This window comes from Gymnoscopelus microlampas (genome assembly GCF_963454915.1).
Source record: "Gymnoscopelus microlampas genome assembly, chromosome: 19".
Classification (NCBI taxonomy): domain Eukaryota; kingdom Metazoa; phylum Chordata; class Actinopteri; order Myctophiformes; family Myctophidae; genus Gymnoscopelus; species Gymnoscopelus microlampas.
This window is the reverse complement of record NC_139956.1, coordinates 34751802-34765980: the sequence shown is the minus strand read 5'-3', so window position 1 is coordinate 34765980 and position 14179 is coordinate 34751802. Positions and strand designations below refer to the sequence as shown.

General features: G+C 44.8%; 1 protein-coding gene across 6 annotated transcripts in view; it reads right to left on the bottom strand.

Moving 5' to 3' along the window:
• The window catches only part of acox3 (acyl-CoA oxidase 3, pristanoyl), a 59832-nt gene that overhangs the window by 26005 nt on the left and 19648 nt on the right, over window positions 1–14179 (bottom strand). For all 6 annotated transcript variants that reach the window (XR_014599725.1, XR_014599726.1, XM_084043757.1 and 3 more), the window contains exons 10-15: window positions 11977–12159; window positions 10121–10243; window positions 9443–9563; window positions 8655–8777; window positions 7225–7338; window positions 1671–1786 (exon numbers count right to left, since the gene is read on the bottom strand). Coding sequence is in view for 4 of the 6 variants with exons in the window: in XM_084043757.1 (XP_083899883.1) it covers window positions 1671–1786; window positions 7225–7338; window positions 8655–8777; window positions 9443–9563; window positions 10121–10243; window positions 11977–12159 (780 nt within the window). In the remaining 2 variants the exon portion in view is untranslated. The remainder of the gene's footprint in view (window positions 1–1670; window positions 1787–7224; window positions 7339–8654; window positions 8778–9442; window positions 9564–10120; window positions 10244–11976; window positions 12160–14179) is intronic.

The following is a 14179-nucleotide window of genomic DNA, read 5'->3' as shown; positions in this document are numbered from 1 at the left end:
TACTTTGGCTATAAAAATAGCAGATTTACAAGCTCATAGCGCGGCACCGAGTGCCGCGCTATGAGCTTGTAGATCTGCTATTTTATGAAAGATTGTGAACATTTTTGCAAATCTTTGAATATATATTTTTTATAACGAACATTTGTAACTCTGGGGGGGGTAACTCTTTGCTTCTGGGGGTCCCTGCAACTAAATATTTTGAGATGGGGAGTCCACGGCTAAATACATACATACATTTTGGAGGCCCTTGACATGAAAAGGTTTGAGAACCTGATTATAGCAACATAAGTTTTTCAGAAACCTGTTAGGATTTAGAAGACATTTGTTCCGTTTGGTGTTTCATTTCAGATTAGTTTCATGAGTGCATAAGCAGTTTTAGTTTCAGAAATTCACTAGTTTAGTTTATTATTTATTTAATTTGAGTTGAGTTAGGCCCCATTAAAAAAAAGCCAATCGACTGGCTTGTAGATCTGCTATTTCTGAAATACTTTGAAAATGCTCGCCTATAATGACACGTCCATAATAGGGTCGCCAGGTTGAAAGAGGTCAACTATTTTGGGGCTCGGCGTCGGTCGCACGATCGTTAAGTTTCGGGGTTCAAATCGCGGCTCGTGACCTGTGAAACCGTACCCTCATTTCCCCCCCTGTTGCTTGTGTCTGGCGTCTCATAAAAGTTTCTTTCAAGGGGCTTTCCTTGTGCTGAGACAGCAGAATTAGGTCACCGAAAATATAGGCCACACTAAAGGTAAAATATGATCCAACTATGTGTCACGGCCGCTCTTCAAAGCACACGTGAACATTTGGAGTCTGCTCTTTAGTTTGGAACCAGCAGGTGTGTGACTGACACACACACACACACAGGAGAAACCCCAGGTGTGTGTGTGATTGATGAGGCCAGACCGTGAAGTTTCAATGGAGCAATGTCTTAACAGGGGAGTAGGAATCCCTCACTCACTCCCTGACTGACGGGCGAGAGAGATAGAGAGACAGAGAGGTGGGGGGTAGGATGTCTCTCGTCCTTTTATCCCGTGCCCACACATCTGTGCTTCTCTCCTCTCTTCCATTAGTCCTCCCTTCCTTCCTCTCACACTCTATCTTATCTGTTTCTCTCCGTCTCTCTCTCTCTCTCTCTGACGACCGTGCATCTCAACATCTGGAAGAGAGGTCAGACATTGGCACACATTTCACTGTGTGTGCGTGTGCGTGCGTGTGTGTGTGTGTGTGTAACCGTGTGTCCTTATCTTTGTGTGACTCTTACAGTTGGTCCTATAGGGAGAGTCTCTTCTGATATACGTGTGACGTCAAGGCTGCTTCTCTTCACCTGACAGTGACAAGTTTCACCTGGAGCAGTGGTATACTGGGGTCCAGGCCCAGGGACCATCAGGGTTATTTGACGGGGTCTCAAATGGGAGAGAGTGTACACATTTTGTACGCTCTCAAGAGTTGTGGGGGTCCTTGAAACGAAGGGCTCGTTCACACCACGACTGTTTGGTTTGTTTAAAGGGGACCATTGTCCACTTACTTCTTTGGTCCGGTTCGTTTGGAGAGGTGCATTCAAATTCTGGTGCTGATCAAACAAGTAGACATACTGTGTACGCATGTAGTATGAATGCATGTATGTATGTATGTACATTATATATCTATGTATGTGTGTGGTGTGAGGGTCTTACCTGGCTGTTGTTGCGGGCTTCAAAGTCGTCCTTGGTGGAGCTCTTCTCCTGGGCCAGCCTCCTGCTGCTCTCTCTCAACAGGAAACACACCAGCCACTTGTAGGCATGCAGGATCACTGGAAGCACACACACACACACACACACACACACACACACACACACACACACACACACACACACACACACACACACACACACACACACACACACACACACACACACACACACACACACACACACACACACACACACACACACACACACACACACACACACACACACACACACACAGTGAGAATGGACCAGCAAGGGATTTAGCTGTGTCATTAAAGACACTGGCCTCCCCGTGACCAAGGTTCCAAGTTCAATTCCCAGACAGTGTGACAGACGACTTTTTCGTCTCACATACTTCCATTGATCGTGATTGCGGACCTTCTTGACTGGTGGCCAGATTAAAAAACTCGGGATACACAGAGGCTCTCCGCACCCTCTCCGCACCCTCACAGTGTCACTCAACTGTGTCGCCAATGTCCAACTACAGAAATGTGCTACCCCCACCCAGGAAAGACAGCTCTGGTCGCCAAACAAGGAACGCAAACACACTGGACATCCAAAAATGCTGAACTGAGAGATCCAAGAAATCACCAATCCCATACATGTGCAGACTCTTAAATGATAGTGGATTTCCCAGAGCCAGGTTTCTGCTCAAGGTTTCTTCACAAGGATTTCTCCCTTGCCAAAGTCTCCAAGAGCTTGATCATTGCTCATAAAACTGACTTGACTTTGACGACAGAGCTGTTGCGTTGCGTCAAAGTGCCCTTGAGCGCCGCCGGAACCGCGGCGCTATATCCTGGCCACAGGCGCCTATCTCGGGACAGAACCTATACAAAACGATAAGTGCATTGTTGTACCACAAAGCTATAGGAGCAAATCGCATGCATTCACCGTTTACTGTGTAAACTTTTCAATTAAACAAAGAGTTGTTTTGGATATAACTTATATTTTTTTCCACAATAACAATTCCACATACATGTGTTGTTTGAGACTTAGTCACCCTCCACACTCGCACCAGAATGATGGAGGCAGTCGGAGGAAGTAGGAACAGACTTGGCAGTTCGGACAGACTGCGGTAATGACCACGTAGCTATCAGAGGTGTCGCCAAAAAGACTACAAAAATGAAACTCGAACCACAGCCTTCATATTCTGAGGGGAACATTCGCCAAAAATAGCCAATATTGTGAGCTTGTAGATCGGCTATTTTTGGTGAAGAGATTTGCTGTAGATTTTCCAGATATTTACTGAAAAAAAGCAGTCCAAGTACTGATACAACTCAGGTCCCGTTTACTAAGTGTAGAGGGTTTAAGTGGTTAAGAAATAAGCCTATAACAAAATCAATAGGCTATAACTTAACAGGGTGTGTAGAATATAACAAAACTGACCGGTGCATTCGTGATAACAATGTATAAGTCAGCAGCACTTGGAACAGAGAGGAAGAGAAGCACGTATGTTCATTCACTTGCAGCCACATGGATAGGATATCATGTCTAACCCCCAGAGAGAGGTCAGGAGATCTGCACCACCAGCTCCTGGACCCATATGGGTCCATGTTTACACCCTCTGATATGAATTAACACACACAGCTCCTGGTGAATTGGAAGTAGACAGTGAAGAGTTTCCACCATGAGGAAGCCAGATCTCTCTCTCACACGCACACGCACACACCTGACCCTTAGAAGAGCTCAAGTTATTTGGCACACTTTATTAGAAAAGGGTGTGTGTGTGTGTGTGTGTGTGTGTGTGTGTGTGTGTGCGTGCGTGCGTGCGTGCGTGCGTGCGTGCGTGCGTGCGTGCGTGCGTGCGTGCGTGCGTGCGTGCATATATAAGTGTGTATTTTACAGGATGAATTGAATACACAGGACCACAATGGAAACAAATCATTGTAATAACGTACCACTGTGCTATTTGCAACTGTTAATAAAGTATTCAATCAATCAATCAGTAAAAGCATAGAGCTTGTGGTTGAGTGTGGGGGAGAAGCAGGGGCTTTTCAAGTCACACAGATAACACAGTAGAAGATCTGCAAGCTCACAAAGCATTGTGACACGTTGTGAGATTGTAGATCTGCTATTTTCGCTGATCTACAAGGTCAACCGTTAAACTTCACTTTGACCTTCATGCAATACCTCTTGCCAACCAGTAGGTGTCACCAGGGCACACATTTATCAGTAGAAGAGCAGGTAGACCCACTACAACCACTGCAGTTGTGTTTGTTATGTCGCATTAACATAAAGCTGTGCTTTGTTTATGTTTCGTTCTGATGAGAGTCGTTGGACATTGTAATGACTGAGGCCAGTGAATCCATACCATCAAAATACACACCGTTTCATGCACGTTGTATGTGCAAGGAGTCATGTCTGTTGTCTAAGCATGAAAGCGCACACACACGCATGCATGTGTCTGGCACATGTGGTGAGAAGTGGCCTCTCTGGCTTTAAAAATGTGTGTGTCTGTGAGTGTGTGTGTGTGTGTGTGTGTGTGTGTGTGTGTGTGTGTGTGTGTGTGTGTGTGTGTGTGTGTGTGTGTGTGTGTGTGTGTGTGTGTGTGTGTGTGCGTGCGTGCGTGCGTGCGTGTGTGTTTTCCATGGATGGGCATTCGACCCTGAAGGGAAAAAAGTGTGCACAGCAATGGGAATGCATGGTATGCCAGGGTCCGGAGAGAGGATGGAGAGACAGAGACAGAGAGACAGGGAGAGAGACAGAGAGACAGGGAGAGAGACAGAGAGACCGGGAGAGAGACAGAGAGACAGGGAGAGAGACAGAGAGACAGGGAGAGAGACAGAGAGACCGGGAGAGAGAGAGAGGGCTCTATTTTCGCCGGTGCCTTACCCATTATCCCTAAAATTCTTCTCCCAAAAAACGTTCTCAAATAGTTCAACTAGATGATCTACATCGACACGTTGTGCGCTTGTAGATTGGCTATTTGAACTATTTGGAGAGAGAGACAGAGAGACAGAGACAGAGACAGAGACAGAGACAGAGACAGAGACAGAGAGACAGAGAGAGAGACAGAGACAGAGACAGAGACAGAGACAGAGACAGAGACAGAGACAGAGACAGAGACAGAGACAGAGACAGAGAGGGTCACGGACCATTATTCTCAGAGTGAATACACCAATTACGTCATATTCAAAATGGCCGCCATGTGATCAGGTCAGTGTTTGCCAACAAAAGCCTTGTGCAAGAGAGAGAAAAAACTCACGTCATGATGCGACGCGTTGTGAGCTTTTTAGATATTTTCACTATAAATAAATAAATATTAAATCATATTATTATTTTGGGTATTTTGGAATTGGGTCCGGGCATACACCAAATTTCTCTTTTCGGTCTCGAGCTAAAAAGTTTGGGAATCACTGTATTAGGAGACTGGATGTGTGTGAACCATTTCATACCGTTGGCGAGACTTGGAATGACGTTATCTTCTGGTATACCAAGTATCTTTGGAATGACCCTGCTGCTCAAGGCCATGTTAGAAGTACCGTTATGTATGTAGATGCCTGCCAGGCTTGGATAAAGCCTAATTTAGATGCCGGTGTTGCACACCAAAAATAGCGAATACCGAATACAAGCTCACAACGCATTGTGTGTACACAACACAAGATCTGCTTTTTTCAGCAAGGTGAGACATTTATTCCAGGGCGGCTCCCCAGCAAAAGTAGTTAAAATAGCTTCACAATAATTTTAACCACTTTATCTATTATACGTTGGATATTCAAACGAGCTTCTGCATCTGCTATTTTTGAAAAGTTTTGAAAAATATCACAAATGTTTTTCAATAATGTAGATTTTTTTTTTTAACACAAATCTTCCCTTCTGGGGGGGTCCCTGGCACAAAACATTTTCAGATGGGGGTCCGCGCCCAAATACATATATCAATTTGGGGGTCCTTGACATGAAAAAGTTTGAGAACCACTGCTTTATGCTGTAATTTCAGGAAAAGCGTTTAAACTATTGAAACAAACTGTAGTATATCACTGACTCCCCTGTGGAACCTAATAGCTGCCAAATCTCTCCTTCCGTCACACAAAGCCCCACTTGGCACTTGATGCAAAGAATAAACCAAAGCAGCATATGTGGTCAGGGTGTTTGGTCTGTGGCCACACAGGCGTGCTGGCCAAGTCAAACAGGCACTTCCGAGGGCAGCCCTCCCTGCCCTGCCCTGCGGGGTCCTTCCTTCCCAGGGGGCAATCACTGGTCTGCTTCGGAAGTACTCCAATTATGCTTTAATTAAGTAAAAGTAGCAATACCGCAATGTACAGTAGAAATACTCTGTTACAAGTCCTGTTAATTGTAACAAAAGTTTCCAAATAATTGTTGTGGAGTAAAAAGGTACAATATTTGCCGCTGAGATACAAGTATAAGGTAAAATTGTAAGTACAGAACTTGAGTAAATGTACTTAGTTACTTTACACCGCTGGTCTGCTTGCCGTAGGGCAGGTGTGAGAGACGCGGCCCGACAGAAAGAAAACATGACCACGCACTTTCCACCGAGATGTCAACTCACAGCCCCGCCCGGGGCAGGGGAACGCCGTTAATGTTTCATCCAGATGGAACGAAAAAACGAGAGTAAAAAAAGAAGCCTCACTTTGAAATGGAACACGGCAGTGATTTGTGTGCACGTGTGTCACAGAAAATGAAAGGTGGAAAGACATCTTGGCATCTCCCTCTGTGTGCGTACTTGAATTACTTGTGAGGGCCAAATGTCCCCTCAAGTATATAGTAGAATTTGATAAATAGATATTGTGAGGACAGAAATGGTTGCTTTATGGTTAAAACAGATTTGGGGAGTTACACCGACCCGAAAGTAACAACAAAACGATTTGATTTGATTTTTAAAAAGGATTTCATTGCCTGCCGCAATCATGAAAGTAGTCGATTTATTTATGCCAGGTGCGTCCAATGCAACGCGGTCTTCTCGGAAAACAACGGAAAGTGTTTCTAAAATAGAATCAATATTCGGTTACTGCATTGTCTATTCATCGCTTCAAATGTTCTCAAAAACATTATTGAGAGTACCGTTTAGCTGTAAATGACATTATGTGTTTGTTTACACAGCTGCCATGTTGGACACGGGTGCAAGTGTTCTAGAGTCTTTGATTAGACAGCGAATAACAAAAAATAACAGAGGTCTGAATTCAGCGATTGACCAATCAGAATCAAGCATTCAACCAAGCCGTGTAATACACTTAGTTTCACACTGGTGTCGACGTGCACAGTGCTGTGAGCTTGTAGATCGGCTATTTTGTGTGTGCGTGCGTTTGAGTGTGTGTGAGAGAGAGAGAGAGAGAAAGAGAGAGAGAGAGAGAGGGAAATGGGGAGAAACCGACAGACAGACATACATCTTCCTGTGTGAGTGGATTGATGGGTGCATGATGTGCGTGCGCTAGCATGTGCGTGCATATGCGCGTGTGTGCTACATGCTGAGTCCATAAATTTGTGTGTGTGTGTGTGTGTGTGTGTGTGTGTGTGTGTGTGTGTGTGTGTGCGGGGGTCCTACCTGCTGAGTCCATACATTCCTCCATTCCAGTGGCAGTAAAGCTACTCTCCAGGATGGCGTCCATGTTTTCCAGGAAGTCCACAGACTGCAGAGGAGACTTGATCCGTGTGCCGCCTGCAACCAAATCCAGCACAGACACTGCTTCTCACAACGGTTCACTTTGAAGTACGCCCCCCCCCCCCCCCCCCCCCCCATTTGATAAGTTCAATTTCAATTCAATTTTATTAAAGTGCCAAATCACAAAAAGTTGTCTCAAGACACTTGAGGCAGAAACCCCTTATCTCCATATTTAAACTTTTTGTGCTTTTTCGAAAATTAACCCATTTAGACCTGGATCTGTGTCATGTTTTCATTTGAGCTAATAAACATTATTTTACACTTTGGCTATTCAAAAATAGCAGATCTACAAGCTCATAGCGCGGCACCGAGTGAGCATGCAATTTTGATTGCATTTAGTTACAGACCTATAAGGGTCTATTTGGTTCCCAACTATCTATCATTTTAGCTGGGGGACCCTTTAGGACCCCTTCTCAAGACCCCTGGGGGTCCCCGGACCCCACTTTGAGAACCCCCGGAGTACAGCATCACCTTACAGACATGTCAGACTATAATTTGTTTGATTCTACTTCTACTACTTTCCAGTCCTCCACCCACACACTTCCCATGATGCTTTGGGAGTCTGAACTCCTAAATCTCTCTTGTCGAGGTAAAACAACTCTACCTCAGGTTAAGCCTGATTTATACTTAGTTGTACGACGGTGCCAAAAACTGAAGATCTATAATCTCACAATAGATTATAGACAACAAGTTGAAAAAAAAGAATAATAATAATACATTTACAACCAAGGTTTATGTTTTAAGTAAATAAAAGATGAGTGTTAAAAAAAAACATTTACAGCTTTTTTTTTCGGGCAGATGGATAAATACGTATTTTTTTATACAATAACCCGGCGATTTCTTTATTATTATTTACAGTAGCTCTTCTAGCCCCCAATAACTCACACCTGGCCATCAAAGACCACGGGACCTTTTTTATCGTGTAAAAAAATACATATTTAGCCACCTGTCCTTTAAGTTGTTTATGTTCGGATATGGGCCAAAAATGTCAATATCGTGCATCCCTAGTTTGCCGGGGCAAATAACTAATAACTGATCTGTAATCGTGGCTAAAATGTATCTTTACGTACAGTATGAGTGTGGGCTCTATCTTGCCTTACCCCTTATCCCTAAACTTCTTTGCCATTTTTTACCCAATTTGAAAAACATTTTAAAATAATTAAAATAGCTGATCTACAAGCTCACAATGCGTCGCTGTAGATCAGCTAGTCGGACTATTACATTTTTTCCCCCAAAATAGTCAAATATGGCTAATAAGTTTAGGCATAAGGGGTAAGGCGGCGTGCAAGATAGGGCCCTGTGTGTGTTCTGACCATGATGTTTGGCTTGCATCCATCCCAGCAGGTAGTTGCTGGTCTGCTGCAGCAGGACGTTGTTGTCTCCTTCGTACGTGGCGTTGGGATCGTTGCCGTCGCGTAGCTCACCCAACCTGTTCACTATATAAACCACACAATACAACACACAGTTAGACACCATAAGAACCATACACGTCAATGCAGGACGAAAATACATAAATAAATCAAACTCATCATTGTGGAGGAGGAAGTGAGTGATAATAAGCTAGTCGCTAACTAATGACTGATGTGATGTGGAATCTATTTGGTTGAGAGAGAGGGGTGGCTTACTGGCTGCGATGGTGAGGATGCCGACCGCGTTACAACAACATCCCTGCATCCCCTCCTCCCTCCCTGCTGTGCTGTCTCACTCCCCTGTCTTATGTTCATAAATCAACTACTGTACACTGCACAATTCTGAATCTTAACCACTTAAGCCCTGGCTATATACTTTGTTGTGTGAAGTGTGAAGAAAATCGATAATAGATGAAAGCTCACAACGCTATTTTGATCATTTCTTTTACAACTTTGGACAATATAATGACATAGCCCAAAATAGCCAGGTTCAAAGTGATGAACGGAACCCTTGAAGTCCAACTTGAGACTCCCGCTGTGTGTCTATGTAGCTGGTGCGTCTAAAGCCGCCTAAAGTCTGACAATGGAAACGCACAGGTATTTTCCTGCCTACTGTATGTCTATGTGGTTTTTTTGACTACTCACCACCCGAGCGCCTGGTGTTTGTGCGTGCGCGCTTGTGTGTCACTCACTAGCCAGATATCCGTGTCCTCCACAGGCCTCTCTACACTCCTGTATTCCTCTCTGACCCGTCCAGGATCCCAGAGGCTTCATGGTGCAGGCGATGGCATGGATCTCCCTGCCCAGCTCCGCCTGTACGCGCACACACGCATGCACACGCACACACACACACAAGAAAGCACAGTTATTACAGTAACACACAGTCTGACTGTTTAACCCAGTAAGTCCTGAGGGTGATTCTACAAATGCCTTCTAAATCAGTAGTTCTCAAACGAGAACCAAGGACCCCCCCAAATTGATATATATTTGGCCGCGGACCCTCATCTGAAAATGTTTTGCGCCAGGGACCCCCCAGAAGAGAAGATGTGAGTTAAAAAAATCCTAATTATTCAAACATTTTCAAGCACTTTCACGATTTTTCAAAAATGCAAAAAAAATAGCAGATGTACAAACTCGCAGCACGGCACGAAGTGACGCGCTGTGAGCTTGTACATCTGCTATTTTTGAGAACTACTGTTCTAAATCCAAAGAGTTTTCTGAAAAACGTATGTCGCTACATACATATAGCTAAAATCTAAAATGACACAGATTCTTTCCCGGTTTTAATGGGATCACACACACACACACACACACACACACACACACACACACACACACACACGCATGCTGGCACCCAGACACACACACACCTGTCTCTCGCTGCGATCTTTCATCATCTGTCCGATCTGGAGCTCCACGAAGTTCATGAAGACCGACTTGGAGAAATGATCCAGAGCATAGGCTGCTGCTAGGTAGGGAATGAGACGCCACTGCTACTTATAGAGAGGAGAGGAGAGGAGAGGAGAGGAGAGGAGAGGAGAGGAGAGGAGAGGAGAGGCTGTAAGTAAGTGAGTAAATACATTTTATTTATAAAGCACCTTTCCAAACAATGTTACAAGGTGCTGTACAATGGAACAATATAAACAAGTTAAAAACATGGTATAATAACACAATAGCAATACAATACAACAAGGATTAAAGCAAAACATTGACCTGTACAAGTGAGTCAGGTAAAAACTTCATGAGACAAAATGCTTATGAAACAAATGTGTTTTTAACATGCTCTTAAAACCGTCGACTGACTCAGCATTTTTTAAAGCCAAAGGTAGGGCGTTCCACAGTGTAGGAGCCAAGGGCGCCGATACTGCGGGTGCTTCGGGGCTAAAGCACCCAGGCGAAATGAAGAGCACCCATGACAAACACATCACAAAAAAAAAGAAAAAAACACCGACATCTTCACTTCATGGAGTACATTTTTGGTACCAAATTAACCGCATTAAAGTAACAAAACCCCCCTAAAAAGGTAAGAAACCCGGAAAATAACCGCACATTTTCACACGCGCGCGCGACCGGCCGCGCATGCACGCGCGCGCTGCGCACCCAGGAGCGCGGACACAAATCGCCGACCCTGGTAGGAGCAACCACTGGGCCCGGTCACCCTTTGTTTTCAGTCTGGTCGCGAGTAAGTCCAGAAGGCCTTTGTCAGAGGACCTGAGAGATCTGACATTGTTCTTAGGGGGCAGTACAGTAGGTCAGTAATATAAAGCGGGGCCAGCCCATGTAGTGCTTTATAAGTAGTTAAAAGGATTTTAAAATCTATTCTAGACTTAATTGGTAGCCAGTGAAGTGCGGCTAACACCAGAGTTATGCGTGCTCTGCGGTTGGCGTTCTGAGAATTCTGGCCGCCGCATTCTGCACTAGTTGAAGTCGAGATATTGACAAACGGCTCAGGGTGGTACAGAGTCCATTACAGTAATCAAGACAAAAGCGTGCATGATTTTTTTGGATGAGAGGATAGGAAAGGATGAGAGGACAGGAGAGGACAGGAGAAGATGAGAGGACAGGAAAGGATGAGAGGGGAGGACAGGAAAGGATGAAAGGAGAGGAGAGAAGGAATGGAGAGGAGAGACGAGGAGAGGAGACACGAGGAGAGGAGAGGAGTTGAGTTTAAAATCGTCTATACAGTACATTCCATTGACTGAAATAAAAAAAATCAAAGAAAACATACACATTTAATGCAGACCACATGTTTCCAGGTCTAAAATTGTTATCCTGACCTGAAAATGTATTTTCTCTTTACTAAAGAGATGGAGAGAGAGAGATAGAGAGACCCCTGTTACTGAACAAACATTCTTCTTCTTTAGGCCAATTCCCATCGGGGGTCGCCACTCGCCACAGCGGAATATTAGTTTCCATCTGGTTCTGTTCTCTGCGTCTTCCTCTGTGACTCCTTCCACCTGCATGTCGTCTCTCACCGCATCCATAAAGCCTGTTACAGTACTCCAAACGTACCAAAAATGAATCGAAATTGACGTTCGATGCGGTGTACCCGAAATTACAATCGCGATTCTCACGCTATCTCATTATGTCATTCCCGCACATGTGTGCATCCAAGGGAAGTTACGTGCTGTTGTTGTTTTTCTGTACATTCCGCGCATTCCTGCCTCCGACGGGGAAGCAGTGACTCGGGCGAGGCAGTGACTAGTGACCCTGCTCTCCATCTCACCTGTAGCTGGTACTCCAGGACGGGGATCTCTTCTGTGTCTTTGGGTCCAAACTGTCTCCTGGTGGCAGAGAAGCGTATTGCCACGGTCAGGGCCAGCTTCAGGTTGGTCACCGCCATCCTGCAGATGGACACCCTGCCACCCGACAGAGCACCCAGCGACGCCCCAAAACGCTTGTTGGGGTCCTGGAAGGATGGAGGAGGAAGTGGAGAAGAAGAATTTTATAGAATTTTATTGTAATATGAGGTAAATATCAGCAACGAAATTCAAAAACGATAAGAAATAAACTGACATTAAAAAGAAATTGGAAGAGAGATTTAATATCCACCCAAAAAGCTATAGGCTTGTGTATCATTAAATAGACAAAGTAAAAACTATGGACATTTTAGTTTGTTTAAGTCTTGTACTGTATACACACAATGCAGTTTAAGTTAGTTGTGTTCAGTAAATGAAAATGCCCCCCTCCCCCACACACACATCGAGTTTTCATTATTTTGTTAGTTTTAGTTATCTATAATAAACTTGGTATGACAGTGTTAGCCACCAAAAATTGCACATCCACAAGTTCACAACGCGTCACATTGGAGCTTCTTGTGAGCTTGTAGATCTGCTATTTTTTCACAATTTAAATACATGAAATAATATCTGAAACTCCTAAATGAAACAAACATGCATTCAGTTAGAAAGACGGAAATCTTCTGTCTCCCAGACGGACACACATAAATCCCGTCCACAACCTCTAACGTTTTCCCAGCGTTAGACAAACGTAAATATTCAAGAGGGCTGCCAAAGTGTGAATCATCTGTCATTGCCTCTACTGGGCCATAAACAGTTCCAGGTTATTAAGACAGTTCTGTCAGGAGCGCCACTGACCCTCAGCTATATTTACATCTCTCACGGGGGTGAAGGTAGGAATGTTTTCCATGACCGTTCGCTGGCTGCTAAGCAGACCATCATGGTCCCAACGCGGCCACTACTGCAGCTCCAGGCTCCCACAGAGACCCTTAAGACCTGGTTAGGGCCTTAATGCTCTTAAGAATAGAGCACCGAAGTCTGACGTCACTGCCGCTAGAGGGCGCTATTCCCCCGTGGGTCTCTGCGTTATTTTTTTGTGTTGAAATCCCCAATCTTAGATCATTGCGACCGTAGGTCGCACTTACTACAGAAAGCTGCTCCAGGTGTCCGTCCGTCACTCCATCACTCCGTCACACACGTCACACTTTTGCCCTGCTCATATCTCCGCACCCATTGCCCCGATCCATGCCACATTTTGCACACACACTCCTTACCTGCCAAACTACACCCTCCAAGGACCCCCGGAGCTCCAGGGACCCCCAGCTGCCTCGGGGACCCCCAAGTGTAAAAAATGAGCACATGTGGACAAATTACCAAATGACCACCCCAACGGGGCTGCTCACGGGGCATTCCCGGGGACCACCCACTCCTGGTGCTCCAGAACGGATGCAAAAGTGGTGGCGCCCCCAGTGGAGGACCCCCTGCCACTGCAGCTCACATAAAATGCCGTAACTCGGGGGCTTGCCCCCCACAAACAATCCCTCCTTTCATCGCCGTTACAGCCCTCTTCTGTATACATGTGACCTACGGTCGCTTATCTCCCGATTAGGGAGTCTTACTGGTATAAGAACTGTGTTGCAAGAAATAAACAAATCATACAGGTGTTTCTGTCAGGGGGGTGGCTCTGCATCATTTATGATATTGATTCATATTTGGTACAGCCTGTTTCTGGAGAAAATTGAATTAAAAAAAATGTGATGACCGGCGGAAAGGTGCTAATGTCTCCTTTCCTAAGCAAATGATTGGCTTAGGAATGCGACAAAAACATCTCCATGAATTCAAGTCTTCATGGGGTGTGTAATTGATAGAAAATAAGTAATTTTGGGGGTGAACTATCTCTTTAAAAGTCTTAAAAACTACAGCTTCAGGGTCTGAAATCACTGTCCCTACTAATACACGTCACGCTCCGTCAAGAAAATAAGCGCTGGACGTGACGTAATATGTTATGTGCGCTGGGCAGCAGCCCCGTTCATGGGAAATGTAGTCGTTAGGTAGTTTGACTCGTTTCTAGCGTTTATTGTGTTACTCTTTGGGTAAATGTGTACATTTCCACCTTCAGTCGATGCTTCATATCCATACGAGTAAAATCGCCGGGGTGGTGTGTTTAATTTTTGAACACAGTTCTTATAT